Source organism: Prosopis cineraria, unplaced genomic scaffold, assembly GCF_029017545.1.
Source record: "Prosopis cineraria cultivar Desert tree isolate PC_DT_omini unplaced genomic scaffold, ASM2901754v1 PC10, whole genome shotgun sequence".
NCBI lineage: Eukaryota > Viridiplantae > Streptophyta > Magnoliopsida > Fabales > Fabaceae > Prosopis > Prosopis cineraria.
In genome coordinates, this window is record NW_026555341.1 from 603,678 (window position 1) to 622,934 (window position 19,257).

General features: G+C 35.8%; 2 protein-coding genes across 7 annotated transcripts; both read right to left on the reverse strand.

Annotated features, from left to right (window-relative positions):
- Positions 1–4,042: 4,042 nt before the first annotated feature.
- LOC129321823 (bifunctional nuclease 2) lies at positions 4,043–10,232 on the reverse strand. Of its 6 annotated transcripts, none has more exons than XM_054967741.1 (10): positions 9,438–10,232; positions 8,495–8,707; positions 8,331–8,383; positions 8,195–8,251; positions 6,801–6,866; positions 6,635–6,706; positions 5,824–5,933; positions 5,574–5,665; positions 5,283–5,347; positions 4,043–4,431 (listed from the first exon to the last, which is right to left on the reverse strand). In XM_054967741.1, exons 1-9 carry the CDS (start codon positions 9,709–9,711, stop codon positions 5,295–5,297), a joined length of 990 nt encoding a protein of 329 aa, XP_054823716.1. In that variant the 5' UTR covers positions 9,712–10,232; the 3' UTR covers positions 4,043–4,431; positions 5,283–5,294. The 6 variants fall into 6 exon arrangements, with proteins under 6 accessions (XP_054823716.1, XP_054823714.1, XP_054823715.1 ...); XM_054967739.1 differs by having other exon boundaries at positions 4,043–4,484; positions 9,438–10,231; XM_054967740.1 differs by lacking the exon at positions 4,043–4,431 and adding an exon at positions 4,880–5,161.
- A 1,202-nt stretch (positions 10,233–11,434) lies between these two features.
- On the reverse strand, positions 11,435–14,730 carry LOC129321824 (serine/arginine-rich splicing factor SR45a). Its single transcript, XM_054967745.1, has 8 exons — positions 14,598–14,730; positions 14,462–14,481; positions 13,699–13,845; positions 13,549–13,572; positions 13,275–13,374; positions 13,015–13,164; positions 12,058–12,127; positions 11,435–11,921 (listed from the first exon to the last, which is right to left on the reverse strand). Exons 1-8 carry the CDS (start codon positions 14,598–14,600, stop codon positions 11,707–11,709), a joined length of 729 nt encoding a protein of 242 aa, XP_054823720.1. The 5' UTR covers positions 14,601–14,730; the 3' UTR covers positions 11,435–11,706.
- Between the last annotated feature and the right edge of the window lie 4,527 nt (positions 14,731–19,257).

Sequence of the window (19,257 nt, forward strand, 5' to 3'; positions counted from 1 at the left end):
GTCAAAAGGTATCCATTCACGGGAAGAACCTTTATAACGAGGCAGAAATAACGCTAAAACGCAACATAAATTAACACAAAGAATTGTATATATCTCGAAAGAGGACAGGCAAACCTTTGATGTCGATCTCGTCTGTTCTGGTTCTGGCCACGTAACATACGCTAAATGAAATAGCATTGAGATATTGGCACGGCTCAATCAAAACCGAAACCCTGGCGGACCCAGAAAATGTTTTCCCTTTCTTCTCTCCCGTAGCATCTCGCTCAGGTTTAGTCTGAGTGAACCAGGCCAATATCACAATAACTATTTCATCTGAATGTGTGGGACACAGAAAGAAGCCAAGCCAGCATGTGGAGAGAAGAGAAGGAAAGAAAGTGAGCAGAAGAAGATTGGGGGGGGGGGGAGATGTCTGTTTGAAGGATGTGAGTGAGTGAGTGAGGCGAGGGTGAGAATGTCTTGGGGGTGATTTAAGAACACTAGAATGGTGTGAACAGTGCATTTAAAACCACGGCTACCAAAGCATAAAGCTGGCCCAGAGCATTTAAATCCATAATTCTCCCTCCATCCATCCATCCATCCCTCCCACTTCACTTTTTCTTTTATTTTTCGGGTGCGCGTGTGTCCTTGTTCAACCATAAATGCCATGGCTGATTACATCTGTTTGATAAAATGCCTACATGAAACTGCTGTGTAATAAGTCAAAACTAACCCTTGTTGCTGGTTCTCAATTTGTAGATCCAGAAGCAAAAGCAATGTGTTGCTTTTGGGTGCATGCATCATCAGGGTCAGAATTATGTCTTGAAAAACTGATGGAGAGGACTATGTGGTTGAGGTTAGGTCAAGAACAGCACAGAGAGGAATTAAAAGCGGAGAGGCAACAAAAGGGGTCGTCCATGATCGTGATACTCGCTGCATTACAGAACCAGAAAGACCACCGCATTAAATGAGGGAATCTCCCTCTGGAATGCACTGCCTGCAACATTAATACCCAACTTACCCGTGAGACTCTCTGCCTTGGAGCTGTCAAACCCCTTTTGGCTCTTTCCTCCAGTCTCCTCTCACCAAAAAGAAAATTTCTTCAACTAAATCATGAATCAAATGTATAACCATACCACACCCATTTATCTGTACATGCAGTTTCATGGTAACATGTTTGCATGTTTATTGATATTTGATCCAGTGAAGTGATGAGAAGTGGGGGGAGCTAGCGTTGACTTGCAGAGTCGGGAAATAAATTTCTCAGCCTGAGGCCTATTGATGTTTGCTCAATTTGGCAAAGCAGAATCTGTGTCACAAGTGGGACTCTTGTTTTAAGCATACATGCTTTTGAACAGTGTTGTGGGTTGGTTGATATGAGATTTATGGCAACAATTAATGGCCCCCTCCTCTTTACCACCTTCTTTTTTTCCTGAGGGAATCTTGTTGCAGACACTCAACGTCTCAAATTACTGTGAAATTTATGGCGAGGAAAAAAGTTTTCTAGGGCGTATCTGTTCACTCCTTTATGGTATCTTCAATTGGAAAACTCAAAAACAAGCCCGAGGGCTTTAATATCAAGTCCAGTAGTAGCGTATGCAGTCGCGGATTGTTTTGTCTCGTAACCATTAACGTACGATAAATAATAAAAGAAACCTGGGGATACTGTTCAATTTGTTCTTCATCCAGAAGCAGTTCGTATCTAGTTTTTATCGTTTTTCTTTTAACTATAACATGGGAAATAGGCTTTGTCTATTTTTGAACCAAGTTAAGCCTGGGACAAAAATTCCGATAATGTAATTCTTAATGAACTCTTTTGAAAAATTTATTGCAAACGCCAGTACCCTATAATTGGGTTTTGGGAATCTGATTTCCTTAACAGCCAAATAGTCACGGAAAAGGCAGATTATGGATAAACTTGTTGGAGCGAGTTCTTTAATTTATTACTTCAAAATTCAGTATCCTGCAAAAAACTCTCACCAATTACTCTTCCAAAACTCTCCATCTCTACACACCTTTTTCATATTAGACAGCGAACCCAAAGTGACCATGAATCATGGAAACTTGCAAGTTATCTGTGCATAAACGAACGCTTGATGAAACTGTCGATGGACAAAGTCACAAAACGAAACGTATTTGCTTTGACTGAGTTTCAAATGTCGAGGGCATTGTGATGTGCTGATGCCAAGAAATTAAACAAGTTCCATCCAAAACTGGTCGATATTTTTTTCTCACGCCTCTTTGTGAGGAATCTTGTAAAGCCTGTAATGACTAAAATATAGCGCATGCAATTCTGGGAACAATAACTAGAGCTATATGAGGTGCATCTGAGCATGTGATAAGTGGTGGTTGAATGATACTGATACTAGCTAGTATACAATGTGCTTGATTTTTTTTCCTTATAATTCAATAATTGTATTGCCTTTTGCGTCAACATCTTGTGGCTACGTACTGAGATCAAAGATGGAACAGTTAAAGTGACAACAACAAGCGAACTCACAGACCATTTGATCTCAATTTTAATTTCCCCCCTAAAAGATAACGATTAGAACTACCGAACATGTGTGAACAAATACAGTAATAAGCCGATCGAGTAACTCAAATGATGATAGGAAAGACCCCACCTTTGTCCATAAATCCGCACTAGCTGATCCTGATCCCTAATTAGTCTACACATAATCCCCATCCTTCGTCTTTAGAAGGAGACAACATTTAATATGACCATTATAGTTTTGTCAAAACTTGAATAGTTAGTTGCCCATAATTAATCACGTGCGAATAACATTTAGATCAAAAGATCAATTTAATAATAATTAGATCTCCACAAATTTTTTTAAAATGAATCATAAAATCCAATTTAAATAGTTGTGTGTGTGTGTGTAAGAATTTCAAATATGAATCCTTGATTTGCAACTGAAATTTTTATATTTACAAATATTTTAAATGATATTTGCTTTTTTTAGTAAAATATTTTAAACCTATTATAAGCTCATTCTTCTTGGATTTGTTTGATTTTCTCGCAAAACCAGAAATAGTTTTGACAAAAACAAGAAAAGTATTTGTTTTGAATCATGGTAAACTTTAGTACTTTCATACATACAACTCACTAGTTCTGGACAGTTGCTTCATTTTCTTTCCACGCAAAGAGAAATTTCTTCCAACTCATGCTAGACCCCGAGAAGCATGGAAAATTCACATTACTCGCCCAATTATTGTTTACTGATTCTAGGAACTACCAAAATTTGCATAATCCTGTATTCATAAAAAGTAGAACTCAAGTTGCAAAAGCTAATTTTATGGGGGTTGCAGCCCGGTTCATGCCCCAAAAAATGGGATCAAAAGAGGCTTGCTTTGAAGAATATTACACTTGAAGACTAGGCAGCGAAGAAGGACGCTTGCTTGGACGAAATAGCACGCAAAGACAACCAAGATAAGCGATTTCTCACGGACAAGATGCAGCCTCAGTGCCTTGTCATGCATGAATACTTGAACGTGAAGGGCATTAAGAAGATGCCTCTATAGTCTCAAATTAAATAAAGAAAACAGAGAGAGGAAGACAAAGAAAGGAGCACTCATTTCTATAAACGTGGCTTAATGGCCTTCCATTGAAATGGGTCAATGCGCATCTGGAGGAACAAGTCACAGCGGACTGGGTGGTTCCTCCATGGACTGTGATCCAGAAAGGAATGGATGCTTTGCCATCGTAAAGGAGCACAAGTCCAGGCTCTATATTGCTAGGAAATGTCTAGTGACGCTAGTTTGCTGGCACAAACATGGCAAGCACTGTAGTTTCCTTTTGTCTTCTTGTTTCTCTCCCAACTGATTCTCACATTTCTCTTTTATTTTATCTGAAATCCATTTTGGTACATTTGACCAGAAATTGAGGACAGTGACGATATGGGGGGGAGTAGTTCATTAGCTTGCCATATTAATTTGCGCAACAACCTTTAGGCCCACACGGGTATTTCCTCCTCCTCTTGTAAATAATAAGTCTACCAGTTTAGCCTTTGGTGGATATGATTATCAGATAATGCATATGCATAATAATGAAAGATCAAACACAGGCTGTCAGAGAAGGCGAAGATAGGCACTGTATCAAACATGAGACTACTGGTCTGTTTGAATAACCTTTAAAAGCACATTCAAACTATATTTGAGATGTACTTTTATCAAATGGATCTTCCAAATATACTTTTATCAAATGCACACTACATTTGAAGTTCAACGAAGACTATATTCACACAACATGGCATCTTCAATGAAGGTTTATGCATGCTGTGGACATGAAAGGGGCTAGTTGGTTCACCTCATGGGCAGCATCTGGTTCAATACGAAGTAGGGACAGCACTTCCTTCTCTTGCTTCTTACAGGCATGTTTGCCAATGAAACATGCCTGCGCATTTGCAATCTGTCTTTTTAAACCCTTGTTGAAATAACAACAACAACAACACCTCACTGCTTCATATAACGAAGGTTAGTTCAGGCTTAAATCGACTTGCTCTGTCCAGCTGAAAGTCAAGTTACAGCAGAAAAGAAATGATCGTCTCGTATTATCATCATATAGTAATAGTATATATTGGCAACAGTTAGAAGGACAAAAAAATATTTCTTTTAGCCACTGTTCGAATGATAAATTCCAAAGATTTTCAAATGCTATTCCTTGAAATAGAGGGTACTTGCCATAATCATAGATCAAATTAGACAGACCGAATAATAGAAGCCCGCGAAGCACAATTGGCCACAGTATCTTGACTATCTTCAGTCGCAGTCTTGGGTTCAATCCCAGTGAAGAGGCATGAAAATTTTTCCTTTCCTTAATTTCTCCAAATTTTATTAACAAAAAAAAAAAAATGATACGGCTGCTCAAGACTGTACAAGCAATATAGGAGAGAACAATAACAAAAGTTCAAGTCCCAGTTTCTACATAAAACATGGACATTTCTTTTCTTCTCATTGATCATTTTGAGAATTGAATACAAAGTACGTGGGCGTTTGCCATTACATATGCATGCATGCACGGGCCAACCTTCTTTCTAGGAGATCTAGAGCAATTATAAACACAACTTATGTACATTAATTGGAATCAACTGTCAACGACTTCCAATACAGAGCTGTGCACCAAATTGTTTTACTAGGTTCCCTCAGTAATACAACTCATTCCTGAGGGTCTTTCTTAGTACATACCCTATCATCAACACCAGACATGTACCAATAAACATGTAGAAAAACTTGGCCACCGTTAACAAACGAACATGTTTAGTCATACTCACAGGTTAAACTACTTTGACCGGTAATAATGGACATACCTAACAAGCTAGTTAGTGCTCGTGCTCTGATTTACGAAGATCTGCTAGTTTGTCTCTCCATGAAGCTGCAAAACCATGTAATTTAGAAGATTTCATAGCGCTACCTTACTTCAGGTAATTCAACAATCACAAAACAACAAACTATAAAACTTGAATACTCAGCGCATCACAATCATACATGAAACATATTCACGGAAAAGCGTATAAATATATCCTCCCGATAATGCGTGCATCTTGTTTTTGGGGGCGGGGGGAGAAAGGGAGAAGGGAGAAAATGAAAAGAGAGAATACCTGCGTCTTTAAACCTTTCCAGTTTAGCAGCTATATTCATATTTTGCATCATACTTAGTTCTTGGGATAGCAAATCTGGGCCATCTGCAGGACTGTAAAGAACATATATCAATGGAACCTTGCCGGTGTGCCCAAAAAAAAAAAAGGAAAGGAAAAGGAAAAGAGGGGCAAAATCAACACTCCCAAGGCCAAGGTAACTAGTACAGAGAAATGATTATGGCACAAATATCCCCAGATAATTATGTAATACCTGTCAAGCAATACATCATATGTAGACTTTGTACTACGCACTCTGCCCATTCCATAACCAAGTCTAATAGCATCAGTTAAAACAATTTGTTTGCTTACATATATTGGAGCCTGTACATATCAAATTGTGAATCAAACAAGCAGATCCGTCAACACATGAATTAATGCACTAAACTAGCTAGGACTTCAGCAAAAGAGCATGATAGGTCCAAAGTCCAAACCCATAACTTCCACCAAAACACAGAGGAAACATAAAATGGGGGACTAGTGGTTCAGAAGAAAACATAACAGTTTATAGACAAAACGATAGAAAAATGAAGGGCAAAAGGAAGGGTATGAGGAAGCAGTTAAAACAGTTGTGAGTGGGTGTATAAAGAGATTAGCAGAGAAGAATGAAGGGTAGGAGAATTTTCGTCAGGATTTGGGAGGGGAGAGCCAGCCTCTTAAAAGTTGGAAAAATTGTTCTGCTCTATAAAGGTCATGTTTGTAACATGTGAGTTTCTAGAGAGGTCTGCATAGCACAGTATTTGTAATACTCTTCACCTTCTGTATTTTAATCCACATTTTTGAGGCCAGAGTCACTTGTATCATCTATGTCAGGTGTCATTTAGCATTCTGTTTTAGGGAGGTGCGTACTTGTATCCTGAAATAATTTATTTCAGTTCTTTTGTGTCCGTGAGTAAATCTGTGGGATTTTCTAGAAGTGAGTGTTAGGGTCCTAACAGAGCATATCAGCTCAAATCTGCCAAGATTTCCTTTCACAATTCAAAGACGTTTATCATACATGAGGAGGCCCGTCAGAGATGTTATACCTTGCATCTATTTGCAACATTAATGGCATCTGAGGGGCGTGCATCCACGCTAACAATGTCATCTCTCCCAGGCTACAGAAATTATCAACTTTAATGAGCACTTTTGTGAATGAGAGAGCAAAATTTAAAGTTGATTTATCTATAAGAATTGGGAAGTATTTAGAACCTTGCTGATGTACAATCTAGCAAAGTAAGTACTGACCACTCTCTTTGTAATTCGCACCATTATAACCTGAGGCAGAAAAAAGAAGCTAAGATTTTCTTAACAAATTAAACTTACACGGAATTTCCATTTGCAAAATGATAGTTCATAATAAAATTAAAATACCATCAGTCACCAAAACAAAGACAAAAATAGGGACCCCAAATCTTTAAAATCTTAAACTAAGGAGAATTCATGGTAAGATTACATAAATGGAACTTGCCAAAGAGATTGTTCCTGTCTTCACAAGGAGAGGATGACAATGTCTGCCATAGCAGCAGCACAAGTTGATGTACTGTAATAATTCTCAAAGAAAATTAATCACTTGGTCCCTGTAGTTTTGGCTTAACTGTAACTTAATCTATAAACTTTGATTTGTTATAACTAGATTCTCATATTTTTGACTTGGTTGTAGTTCAATTTTTAAATTTTGACTCTTATAACTCAGTCTTTATAGTTTTGACCATTTAAAATATAGATCTCTATATTTTAAAAAATAAAATTATAAAGATTAAAAGGGTTTAGTAATTTAAAATATTAGTCCTAAATTTAACATAATTTTAATCTCTATACTTTTATTTTTTAAAATATATGAACCAATATTTTAAATAATTAAAACTATAAAGACTAAGTTGCAAGAGTCAAAGGTTTGATACTGAGTTACAACCAAGTCAAAATTATAAGAATCGAGTTACAATGACTCAAAATTTAGATACTAAATTACAACTCAATTAAAACTACAAGGACTAAATAATTAATTTTCCCTAATTCTCATGCACATATATAATGGGATGGATGTTATCATCTAACATGAAACCTAGGTATTGCTAGTTTAAACAAAGAGAAAGTGCAATGGCACATAAAAAGGTCATTTTATAGCTTGTGATAGGGATAATTCTATGGATATCCTCTCAAGAGATTGACCTTTTTACCATTAGATACACTTTCATAATCTTGCCTATCTCAGGATAGATCTAGTGGTGAAAGAGCTCCATCTCTTCAAAGGTAGAGTTCTCGATAGAATTACCCCTACCCCCCACACGGTTCTTCTGTAACATGGTGGGACTGTTAAATATGGACATGAAAGTAATCATGCATGAGGAGGAGTGATTCATTGTCAAGGACCATTCATGCAAAACCAAGAGTTCCAAGGAAGATGGTATGATGATCTTCAAGCCAAATACAAATCTACTATAAAACAGGATGCTAAAAAGAAGAAAGTGGGCTGATTTTTGGCTGCTGATATTTGCATTATATTACTACATACAATATACATTGAAGTACCTAACAAACAAGCATTGGAAAGAGCAAAACAAATCGATAAAAGGCGATTGATGATAGTCATGGCATCTACATACTTCATGGTCCAGTCTTTCAACAAGATTTTTCACAAACTGATATTGATCTGGGCAATCCTGCAAGATTAAACATGGTCTAATGATCAGTCATGAACAAAAAAGGAGGACCCCTTTGACAAGAAACAAAAAGAATTACCCCATTTTCATGTTCCACTTCAACATCCAAGAGTTTTTCAATAGCAAACTTCCCTGCAGTAATAAAAAAATTGAAGCATATATTACTCGGATTTTTTACAGACGATAGATACAAAAATTAAAAGGTAGAAGTGACTAGCTGTTAAGTTTTTCTTTGACACGAACCTACAACAATTGGCAGAACATAATCTCCATCACAAGAAATCTTGAGAAAGATTGTCGGAGTCTGGAACCGCTGAAAAAAGGTCTGTATTATTATATCAGCATCAGTCATTAGGTTTTTTGCTTGGCGAGATATGGGAACCGAACGTATAGTGGAATTCCAACGTAAATCTTCTTGAAATCCATGCCCCAACATCTGATAGTGCGATATTGTTTCTGCGCTAGTTTAAGTGGTTAAAATTTCAGGGATGCATACACATGGATAGACCTAATTTATCAAAAGAAACTGAGTTACCACAAAGAACAAACTTAGGATGTTGCAAGTTTATTCAAGGGAAAGAAAGAAAAAGAAATCGCAATTAGTACCTATGCTAAAGCATTTCCAGAGGATAAATGTCCTATTCGTGAAAAGATATGGGAGTTTCATTTGCCTACACAACTAGAACTGGGCGCCAGAAAATTTTCTGATTTCATCTTCTATAAAAGATAGAACCACAAATTAACAGTATGCTTCCAAAAACACTCTACATTGGCCAATTTCACGATATTGAAACACATAGGAGATCTAACTAAACCAATCACAGGAATAAATATATCTTAAATAAGCATTTCAAACAGCAGCAGGTGTGTTAATGCAGTTTTGAGCTCAAACAAATCTATCCAGTTCCCGTAGAAAGAATGTATTGTAGTTACGTCAGTTGAACATTTTCTCTTTATTTTGAAGGCCAAACATTCAAAGATTATACATAAATAAACAAACACATATTCAATATATTAACATGTCAATCCATCATAACCAGTAGCTCTTTTCACGATGGGCCTGAAATTTTACTCAAACCTCAAAAACAGCTAGCAATCAAATCGAAGTATCACAGAAAAATTTTCAATCTTTCAGAAGAAGTAGACCTGAGAAAATAAACACCCCAGAAACAAGCTGGGATAGTACCTGAAAGGAGGAGGGAAGCTTCAAGAAATTCATTATCGTGATGTTCGCCAAAGTTGGACCTGCTCCCAGAGGTTCCACGGGAAGAATTACAGGAAATGAGAGTCGATCGGCATCGTGAGCGCTTCATTCTTCTGAATCCCAATTTAAATACCGGGGAGTGAAGAGACGTGGATTCCATTGCAAGTGCGTGCGGAAATGAACGGCCGGTGTTAATCTGATCGGTGAGAGAACCAACTCCAGGGACCGTGCGAACGCATAATCGTAACGCAAGCATTATAAAGCAGATAAATGGCTACGAAGGGGAAACGCAGAAGAAGAATAAGGGGGAGAAGGCTCAGCAGAGAAAGTTCAGTTGAACAGAACGAATACAGATAAATTCCTATTTGATGCAACAAGAAGGAAAAGCCGCAGAAGCGTTGTGCTCTGAGAAGACAGGGTGGCTGATATATATTCGTTAAATTGTATTATATCTTTTTAATATTAATATTAACAGAGAGATGAGATGATGATGATGATGATAGGATCGTTGACGAGGGGAAGAACAGTTTCCCCCCTTTTTTTGGGGTTACATTTCCTTTTCTTTTTTTACACTCACGAATTGTCCCCTATATGTGAATATAGAAAGATAGACCAAGCACTGTATAAGACTAGAGCAGTCTATCTATAATCTGTAAGACGTTAAGCGCATTTAGGAAATGGGATTCGCATGGCCTGATCTTCTTGAGAAGATACCTTTCAAAGCTGACCACCAAGTCCTGTTGAACCACAGCGCAAATAACATCAACTTCACTTTCGTTGTTTTGAAAAATGCAGTTATTATTCCTCTCCATCCATCAGTATAAACAGCAGCAAAAATGCAAGCAACAAAAGCACTCCTTTTAATCTTATTAAATTCGAAGACAGAGCAAGCTTATGTAAGCCATCTCCTAGAGGAGAGGAAATCCATGACATCCGAACCACTAAGCTAATTGACCCATTAGCTATTGAAACCAAAGGCACTTGTAACATCCAATTTTCATCCTAGATGTTAATTAGAATTAAAAATAATTAGAGGGTATTCACCCAAAAAAAAAGTATTTAAGGGAAATTCAGATTGATCGGGAAATGATTGTTCAGCTCCATAAAAGGTCAGACATGCACAGGATTGGGCCCAAGAGAATTGAGAGTAAAACATGAATGGAACTTCTGTGTTATCCACCACAGCATGACACTAAATTTATATCATATTGTGATTTTGGGCAGAAACAAACGAGGAAGAAGCGTGGAAGGCTGTAAAAAACTTGGAACTCTGAGAAGACATCTACAACTTGTTGGACCAATCCATACGAGGAAAACTCCAATTCACGCAGTGTATTGCCACACTTCACACGGCTTTAAACAAGAAAACGGGTTCTCTCCTAATAGCTTATCTATGGGGCGTGATACATTTGTTACGCTTTAAGCTATTTTTTTGACTTGATCACGGGACATTAACATGTGCACGCTGCGATTACGAGTTAGCAGAAATCCAGAGCTAGTAATAAAAATTTAGACGTCCGTGTTAATCGCAGAGACTAAATGAAACTACGCACATTTTTAACTCATGCGCTTGAGTATCGACGGGATTAAGAAACAAATCAAAACCGTTATTGCGGGTTCACACCTTGATAATTTCCCCCACAAGAATTACTTGATTTCCTCCAGGCTCAGACATGACAGTCAAAAAAGTCATAAAATTCAACTCCAACAAATCACCCAGGGTTTGACAAATTTTTCCGGAAATAAGTTCGGTCCCCTTAAAACTATAATCACCTTCATCAAGGAAGGTTAACAACGCACTGTATGTTAATATCAAGCCAGCAAAACTTTGAACATTGATGCTGGCCACTTTAGACAATGATAGGGCCAGATCATAATCTGGGCATGTGGACAAATGAATAAAGCTCGAGCACATCATACAAAAGGGTAAGTGAGGAATCTGGTTTAGTACCATGCCTCTGAGGAAAAATACAGCACTCTTGAGCATAAAGATTTCTTTAACACCACTAAACAGTAGTATAGAAAGCAAGCATCTAACAAAATGGTTCTGTATAAGAAAAGGCGTTCAAATATAAAATTCACAACACTTTCCAAAGTCTTCCCCAGAGCTTCCAATTAATTTCAAGATAATCAGACGACTAGAAGTCTTAAAACACGATAAACCTACAGACTAAAACGATTATATATCACACTTTTTAAGTGCAGACTCGAAAAGTCACAGCATCTTAAAACTAAACAAACTTTGCTGGCATCACCTAGATCCCCGAGCATACTTCCTGTCTGGACTGCCATAAGGAGAGTAAGGGAGGGACCTTGATCTGTCCCCCCGAGATCTTCCACCATAGGGTGAGTGCCGCAGTGATACATCCCGACCACCTCGGTATGGTGAGCGCCTTGGAGACCTACGATAAGTATAGTCATCACGACCTGACCCACCACGGTACCTTCCACGATCGCCACGGTACCCTTAAGAGACATGATAATGAAATTGAATGAAAAAAAATGTTACTGGTGAATTCTTATAGTATTTCAAACAAGAAATTAGATATGCATCACCATAGGAGTAATTAACCTATTCAAGATATAAGGATCTCAAACTTACCATAGTCTCTAGTGCTCTTGAGACCAAGATAGTGCCCTGGTGTAGGAGTTCTAGGCTTTTTCCTCCGTGACTGAAATACAATACATTTCCTAAATATTTAGTTTGAAAGATATGGAAAAATGTTATAAATCATTAAGGTGTCACTATTAGTACAAGTTTGTGCTTGGACCTCAGGGCATCCTTTTAACAACACTAACTTCTTTTGTAAGTATCACTTATTCAGACACTCCTTCTTTTAAGAGCAACAAGGATGAGGGAAAATAAGTCACAGTTATGGCTGAGAAGAAACTAAAATACTTGCGCACATTCACATTTATTTATATGCTAGCCTCCTCAATGATGTGTGAATGTAAGCAATCTCCATATTAGTTCATTTATTATTATTATAAAAAAAAATCTTTAAGTGACACGGCAGTCAACAAATAAAAGTGTATTATCTCAAAACACAAATGCAAGGACATCCAATTCATTTAATATACAAGGAGATAACCTAAATGCAGGTGCATTATGTGTCAATTAAAGACAGATGATTTTGGTTCACTGAAAAAATAGTGATGATGCTAACCCTCCACAGAGAGAAAGTAAGCTCTTCCTATTTCCTGTAATATGTATCCACACACTATTAATGCCAGGCATGAGATACCATAAAAGCTTGATTAGAAAGTTGTTGATAATGTCCGTTGATTATTGGAGAGTTGAAAGTGAATGCTGAGGTTGTAAAGTTGTTGGGCAATATAGTTGCTATGTTTAGTTGATCAGACGCATTTGATAAGCTGTTTAAGCTTGCCATTGATCAAGATGTTTCACTAAAGTTGACATGGGTGAACGGATCATCTTTGATCGCTGCCAACATAGCTGATGCAATGTATTCTGAATATAACCAGAAAACCTTCAAGTCAAGGAGAAAGTAAAGCAAAATTGCCTTATCGCTCACTAATTAAGTGAAAATCCCATTACCTGCTCAACTGTAATATAGCGACCTTCAAGTACAGATTGATTAAGATACTTGATACAGCGGTTCGCATCCTCAACAGAATCCATGGTAACAAAAGCAAAACCACGGGAAATACGTGTACGAGGCTCCACCACCAGAAAACATGAGGCAACCTATCAGAGAAAACAACTATTGATCATGATTGCAGGATTGAAGGTTCATCATTAACTTAATCTGTAAAAATTAAGTGATAAACAAGATAAAATATGATTATGATAATTACCTTTCCTTCCTTAGAAAAGTGCTCTTCTAGGTCCCTCTCAGTAACCCTTGAAGATAGGCCAGTAACATAGAGAGTATTCCCAGGATTTACGGCATCAGTCCTGCAAAATAACAGAGTCAAAATGTTGGGAGCAACATTATTAAACAACATCAGGAACACGAACAGTTACTACTTACACACTAGAAAAGGTTTATAGCAGACTTTGGGGGTTCTGACTAGAAATTAGGGGGGGCACTTTTTTTTTTTTGAGGGGGGGGTGTTGTCTGGAACTAACCTTCCATAACTTCTTGACGTTGATCTGAACGAGAAAGGGGAGAGAGGAGGCACAAAAGTAGAAGTGTCAGGATTAAACTGAAGAACAGCACTGAGGGTCACCAACTTGAACTCTTGAATGACAGGACTTTTTAATACAATTACCACTAACCTGCCGCGGCTTCTTGAACGGGACCTTGGTCTGCGTCGTGACCAGGATCTTGATCTAGAACGAGACCGGGACCTAGCCCTAGGCGGAGTCTTTGACCTGGATCTCGATCTTGACTGGGCTCTCCATGGGGACGGGGACCTTGAAGTCCTGCCACATTCCATTATGCACAGTCGGAAATGCTTATTGAATAGCTTTATTAAGTATTAACCCAGAGCCTGAGTGATGTCTTTCTCATATCCAACACAACTTACGCTTATTATTATAAAAATTAAAATTACTTCATCCCCATATTCAAGCCTAAAAAGTCTCGACAAATGTATTTTCGTGCTTCAAAACCGTTAAGAAATCCTCATCGGACTAGCAGCCCATTCGTTCTTTCACAATCAGGCAAGCAGATGATATACATCCCCCAATTTTAAAATAAACAAGATACAAAAATTTAAAAGATTATAGTCATATGAACAAATCACTAACTAAACATAAAGTTAATATTTGTTTTAAAAGTAAAGTGGACAAAATGAAGAACCTAGCTCTAAAAATAAAAAATTTACTGACCTATCGGCAATTAAATTGAGTAAAAGCGCCCGCATATCGCAAGGAGCGTACACAGAGACAAGATTTAGAGAGGGTTAAAGGAAAACGACTATTACAGCGCAAATAATAAAAAAAAATGCAGATATACAATCTTGCTCCGAAAATATTCAACACGGGGAAAATGTCTAGTGCTCAACAAATATCTCAATCCGAATGCTATGGGGCTTACCTTCTGAGAGGAGAATCCGCCTGTAAATTAATTCCAAAGAAGCGGAGGCAAGCAACAAAACGTTAGATGATCTTCTTCTAGACCCTCACGGCAAATAAGCAGCGAAAAGAGACGCATGAAGATAGAGAGAACTTACCATCTCCGAGATCGAATATCAACAAGCCCTAGAGCTGAAGAAGATGAAGACCAAAGACCTAGGGCAAGCGTTGAGGCTGGGAAGCCGCTAATGCGCCTTTGATTACCTTCCAGGCCATTTTACTTGACCTGTTTTGAGTTTTATTTAAAAAAATAATAATTTTTTAGTTATTTAATTTTCCCTATGTAAATCACAACGTTTTTTTAGGCGAACCCAAATTTACAATTTACGCCAAATAAAATGGATGATAATTATAAAAAAGTAATCATTTAATTTTATAATTTTAACTTAATTATAATTCAATCTTTAAATTTTAACTTATCATAATTGGATCATTATAATTTTAATTTAGTAATAATTTTATAACCAAAACTATTTATAATATTAATTTTTATATTTTAAAAAATAAAATTATAAAAATTAAAATTATGTTAAAATTTAACATTAATGTTTTCAATTATTAAACCATTTTAATTTTTATAAAAATTAAAATTTAATTAAAATATATTTTTATTTTTCTAATTTTATATAAGCTTTTAATTTAATCCTTTAAAGTATTTTTGTAATCTTTTAACTCTAATATGGTTACCTTAATATAATTATTTTTATGTTAATTATTATTATTTTAAAAAAATTAAATGTAATATGTGAACATCTAAGAATATTTTGTCAATATTTTAAAATTTAATATAAAAATGTATTAACATAAAATTAACAATATTAAAATTAAAAGATTAAAAAAATATTTTATAAAATTAACAAAATAAAATGGAACGTCATATGAAGTTAAAAGATTAAAAATATACTTTAATTTAAAAATTTTAAAATGATTCTAATATTTGTAATTTTTTTTTAAAAAAATATAAAAATTAATATTTTGAATGGTTAAAATTATAAAGATTGAATTGTAAGAGTTAAGATTTAAGAATTGAATTATAGTTGGATCAAAACTCAAAAGATTAATAATTGAGTTCTTTAATCCTTTGTTGGCATTTAAAAACAAATACTTGACCAAAACGTTCCTCATTTTTCATTACCTACAAGTTGAAAATTTTAAAAGCATGCACGGAATGATTTTCAAGTAAGCATTTTATATTCATTATTTAATATTTAATTTTAATTTTAAAAGTATTGGAATGTTTAACTATCTCTTCATTAAAAAATATAAAATATTTTTTTGAGATAAGATATTAAAAATATAAAGCATTTGGGTCTTTTAAGATACAAGAGGGTATTTAAAAAGCCCTTAATTAGACATGTAATTGATAATGTTTTTTTTTATGAAATTTTATTAAATAAAAGTGAATATGAAAAGAGTATATAATTTTAAAGACAATTAATTCTCTCATTTGAGGTTTAATTCAATTTAAAATGTCTTATAATAATTTACCAAAAAAATCTCTTATAATATTGAATGAATACATTAATTTGATAGGTTGTTCTATCAAACATATTTTTTAGCCAACTTTGATTAATATTATAAGCTTTTTTTAAATGTGTGTATGTGTATTAAAAATGCATCTTCTAACTTTGGATAAAATTTCATTTTGATGCTTTAATTTTATAAATTATTTTTTAATTTTTTAATTTTAGCGCCATTAGTTTCAAAAATGATAATTTTTATATGAATCATTATTGTTTTTAAAAAAAATTAACTTAACATATTATTAGTGGTTTGAGAGCAGATCATGTTAGTAAAAATTTAGGATTTACTAACCAGATTAGAGCGGAAGCTACAGGATTTGTTGGTGGGACATGGATACTTTACAATAATTATGATTTCATTGTTGATTATATCTATTCCACGTACAGTTAATCCACTGTAGAATTATTGATTTGCATAATAATGACTCTGTTTTAAGCACATTTGTTTACGGTGAAACCACTCATATCAAAAGGAGAATGCTATAAGACTCTTTAGAAGCTATAACATACCTACCTAGCGAAGCTTGGTTGGTCACAGGCGACTTTGATGCATTTCTGAATCCCGAAGATAAAGTAGGAGTTGTACCTTCTATTCACTTTATGGAGTCCTTAGGGGATTGTATTCAAAATTTTGGCCTGATTCAATTACCTGTGGTGGGTGATAAATATACTTGGGAGAAACAGAGAGTTAAAGAGAGGTTAGATTGGTCCTTTGCCAACATTGCCAGGTTTAATAAATACTCCAATTCCAAAGCTATTCATCTTTTTTGATTTAAATGTGACCACAAGGTTGTTACCATTTCCAATGGATCTTCTCTTGAATGCTCTCGGGTAAGGACTAAATTTCAACACCAGACAGCATGGCACCTTGAGGAGGATTTTGGGGAGCTGGTCTAATCAGCATGGGGAAACAGAAATCGGAAAACAAGGCTTTAGGAATTTCAAGATGTGGCTTTAAAATGGAATGAAGAGAAGGTGGGAAGTATTCTTAAAAGGAGGAAGAAAATCCTTCCTACACTTGAAGGTATTGATCGAGCACATCTCCAATGATAATGATGGACTTTTTAGACTTAAGAAAAAAGCTCTGGAAAGAATATATTAAGTTGAATGCCCAAGAGGAACTCATATAGTTTCAAAAGGGTAGATGTAAATGGCTCAGATGGGGAGACAAGAATACTTCCTTCTTTTCATGCCTCAGCGATAGTGAGAAACCATAAGAAGAAAATTGAAGCCCTTCAAGATGACAATGGAACTTGGGTTATGAATAAGGATGGACTAAAGGAGATGGCATGCCAGTTCTTCTGAGGTCTTTAGACTAGGGACAATGATGTTGCTAATTGCTCAAACTGGTTTGTTACATTCCCTCAAATTGATGTCATAGATCTGAATTTTATTTCAAAGGCAAATATATGATATTGAGATTAAAAATGCTGCTCTCTCTATGGGCGCCTTCAAAACTCCTAGTCCGGATGGCTTATAGGCTCACTTTTTTCAAACTCAATGGGCATCAGTGGGAAGTAAAATTTGTGACTTTGTCAAAGAAGTTTTTAGTGAACCATCTAAAGTGAAGGACATCCATGCGACTAATATCGTGTTAATCCCCAAAGTAGATTATCTGTTTACAATTAAGGAATTCCAACCGATTTGCCCATGTAATGTCAGTTTTAAGATTGTAATAAAGATTCTTGCTAATCAACTGATGCCAATTTTGCGTAAGCTCATACCACTTGGACAACATAGCTTGTTGGAAGCTATGTAGCATGGATACTTAACAAAAGTAAACGTACATGTATCCAATACGTATCCAATTCAATACTTGTAGAATATTTCTGCATACGTATCCAATATTTTAACATTTGTGATATGATTTTTTTCAATAAATTTTTACTATATCACTTAAAAATTTAAAAAAACACTTAATATTTTAGTTAATTACTATAAATATCCTTATATTATTTTAGAAATTCTTGTTTAAAAATCAAAATATTATCATGAGCTGCATTTCATCGGCCAACATGAGAGTACTTTGGAATGGTGAAGAATCACGACCTTTTTCACCTTCAAGAGGAGTCAGGCAAGGTGACTCATTAAGCCCCTATATATTTGTCCTATGCATGGAACGGCTGGGACACCTTATCAGGGAGCAATACGATTTAAACTGCTGGAAGCCTCTAAAAATGGGTAATACAGGTCTAATATCTCCCACTTGTTTTTGGCGGATGATCTCTTTCTTTTCACTAAAGCCTTAAGCGATTAGATGAGAGTTATTCGTGAAGTCATGACAATTTTCTGTAGAATTTATGGGCATCGCATCAATCTGCAGAAATCAAAGATGTTATGTTCTAGAAATGTTCACTTCAATAGAGAATTTGAGCTAAGTCAAATCTTGGGAATTCGTCCCTCTCCGGATCTTAATAAGTATCTTGGTTTTCCTTTGTTACATCCCAGAGCCACAAAAGCAACTTATAGTCCCCTCGTCAAAAAATCAGAAAGAAACTTTCTACTTGGAAGAGTAAACATTTGAACATGGCGGGAAGGACTAATCTTATTAAATCTGTTCTTGCAGCAATTCCGTCTTATCTAATGTAGAAAACTCTTCTTCTAAAAGGATTGTTGCATGATATTGAAAAGATCTGCAAGAAGTTTCTCTAGAGCCAAGATCTAGAAAAAAGGAAGATGCACCTCGTTGCATGGGAAAAGATTATGGGTGAGAAAGATGTTGGGGAACTGGGTATTAGAGTTCTTATCAAACAGAATAAAGCTGTTATAATAAAGATCTGTTGGGGATTAATCACTAGACCTATTGCTCTGTGGGTAAGATGTCTAAAAGCAAAATATCAGTAAGGAGATACTCACCTGCCACAAGTGTTTAAAAGGAATAATGTTTTAAATGTTTGGCAAGCTACATGTGCTGTTTGGGAAGAATTTATGCCAGGAGTGAGAAAAGAGATTAGAAGTGGACATAACACACCGTGGTGATAGGACAAACTTGGATCAAAACCTGTTCTCTTTTGTAATTCATAATGCTCAGGAAATTAATCTGCAGGAGCGTGTGAGAAATTATGTGACAAATAATGGGCAATAGAATAAATCTGCCTGGCTACATTATTTACTTGTATGGGTTGTAAATAGAATTATGGTGCTCAAGCCACCAGTCTATGAAGACCAGGACATGTTTAGATGGGAAAGTAGCAACGGATAGACGCTTTAGTGTGAAATCTGCTTACAATTATAT

What these genes read in the sequence shown, in the direction of transcription:
- LOC129321823 (XM_054967741.1), bottom strand. Translation starts at nt 9,711, where the DNA reads ATGCTTGCGTTACGATTATGCGTTCGCACGGTCCCTGGAGTTGGTTCT. An exon ending in TTGAAAGACTGGACCATGAA is followed by an intron (nt 6,867 to 8,194) that starts GTATGTAGATGC and finishes TTTCTGCCTCAG; the next exon opens with GTTATAATGGTGCGAATTAC. An exon ending in ATGTTGCAAATAGATGCAAG is followed by an intron (nt 5,934 to 6,634) that starts GTATAACATCTC and finishes TGATATGTACAG; the next exon opens with GCTCCAATATATGTAAGCAA.
- LOC129321824 (XM_054967745.1), bottom strand. An exon ending in ACTTTTCTAAGGAAGGAAAG is followed by an intron (nt 13,165 to 13,274) that starts GTAATTATCATA and finishes TTTCTCTGATAG; the next exon opens with GTTGCCTCATGTTTTCTGGT. An exon ending in CAAGAGCACTAGAGACTATG is followed by an intron (nt 11,922 to 12,057) that starts GTAAGTTTGAGA and finishes ATGTCTCTTAAG; the next exon opens with GGTACCGTGGCGATCGTGGA.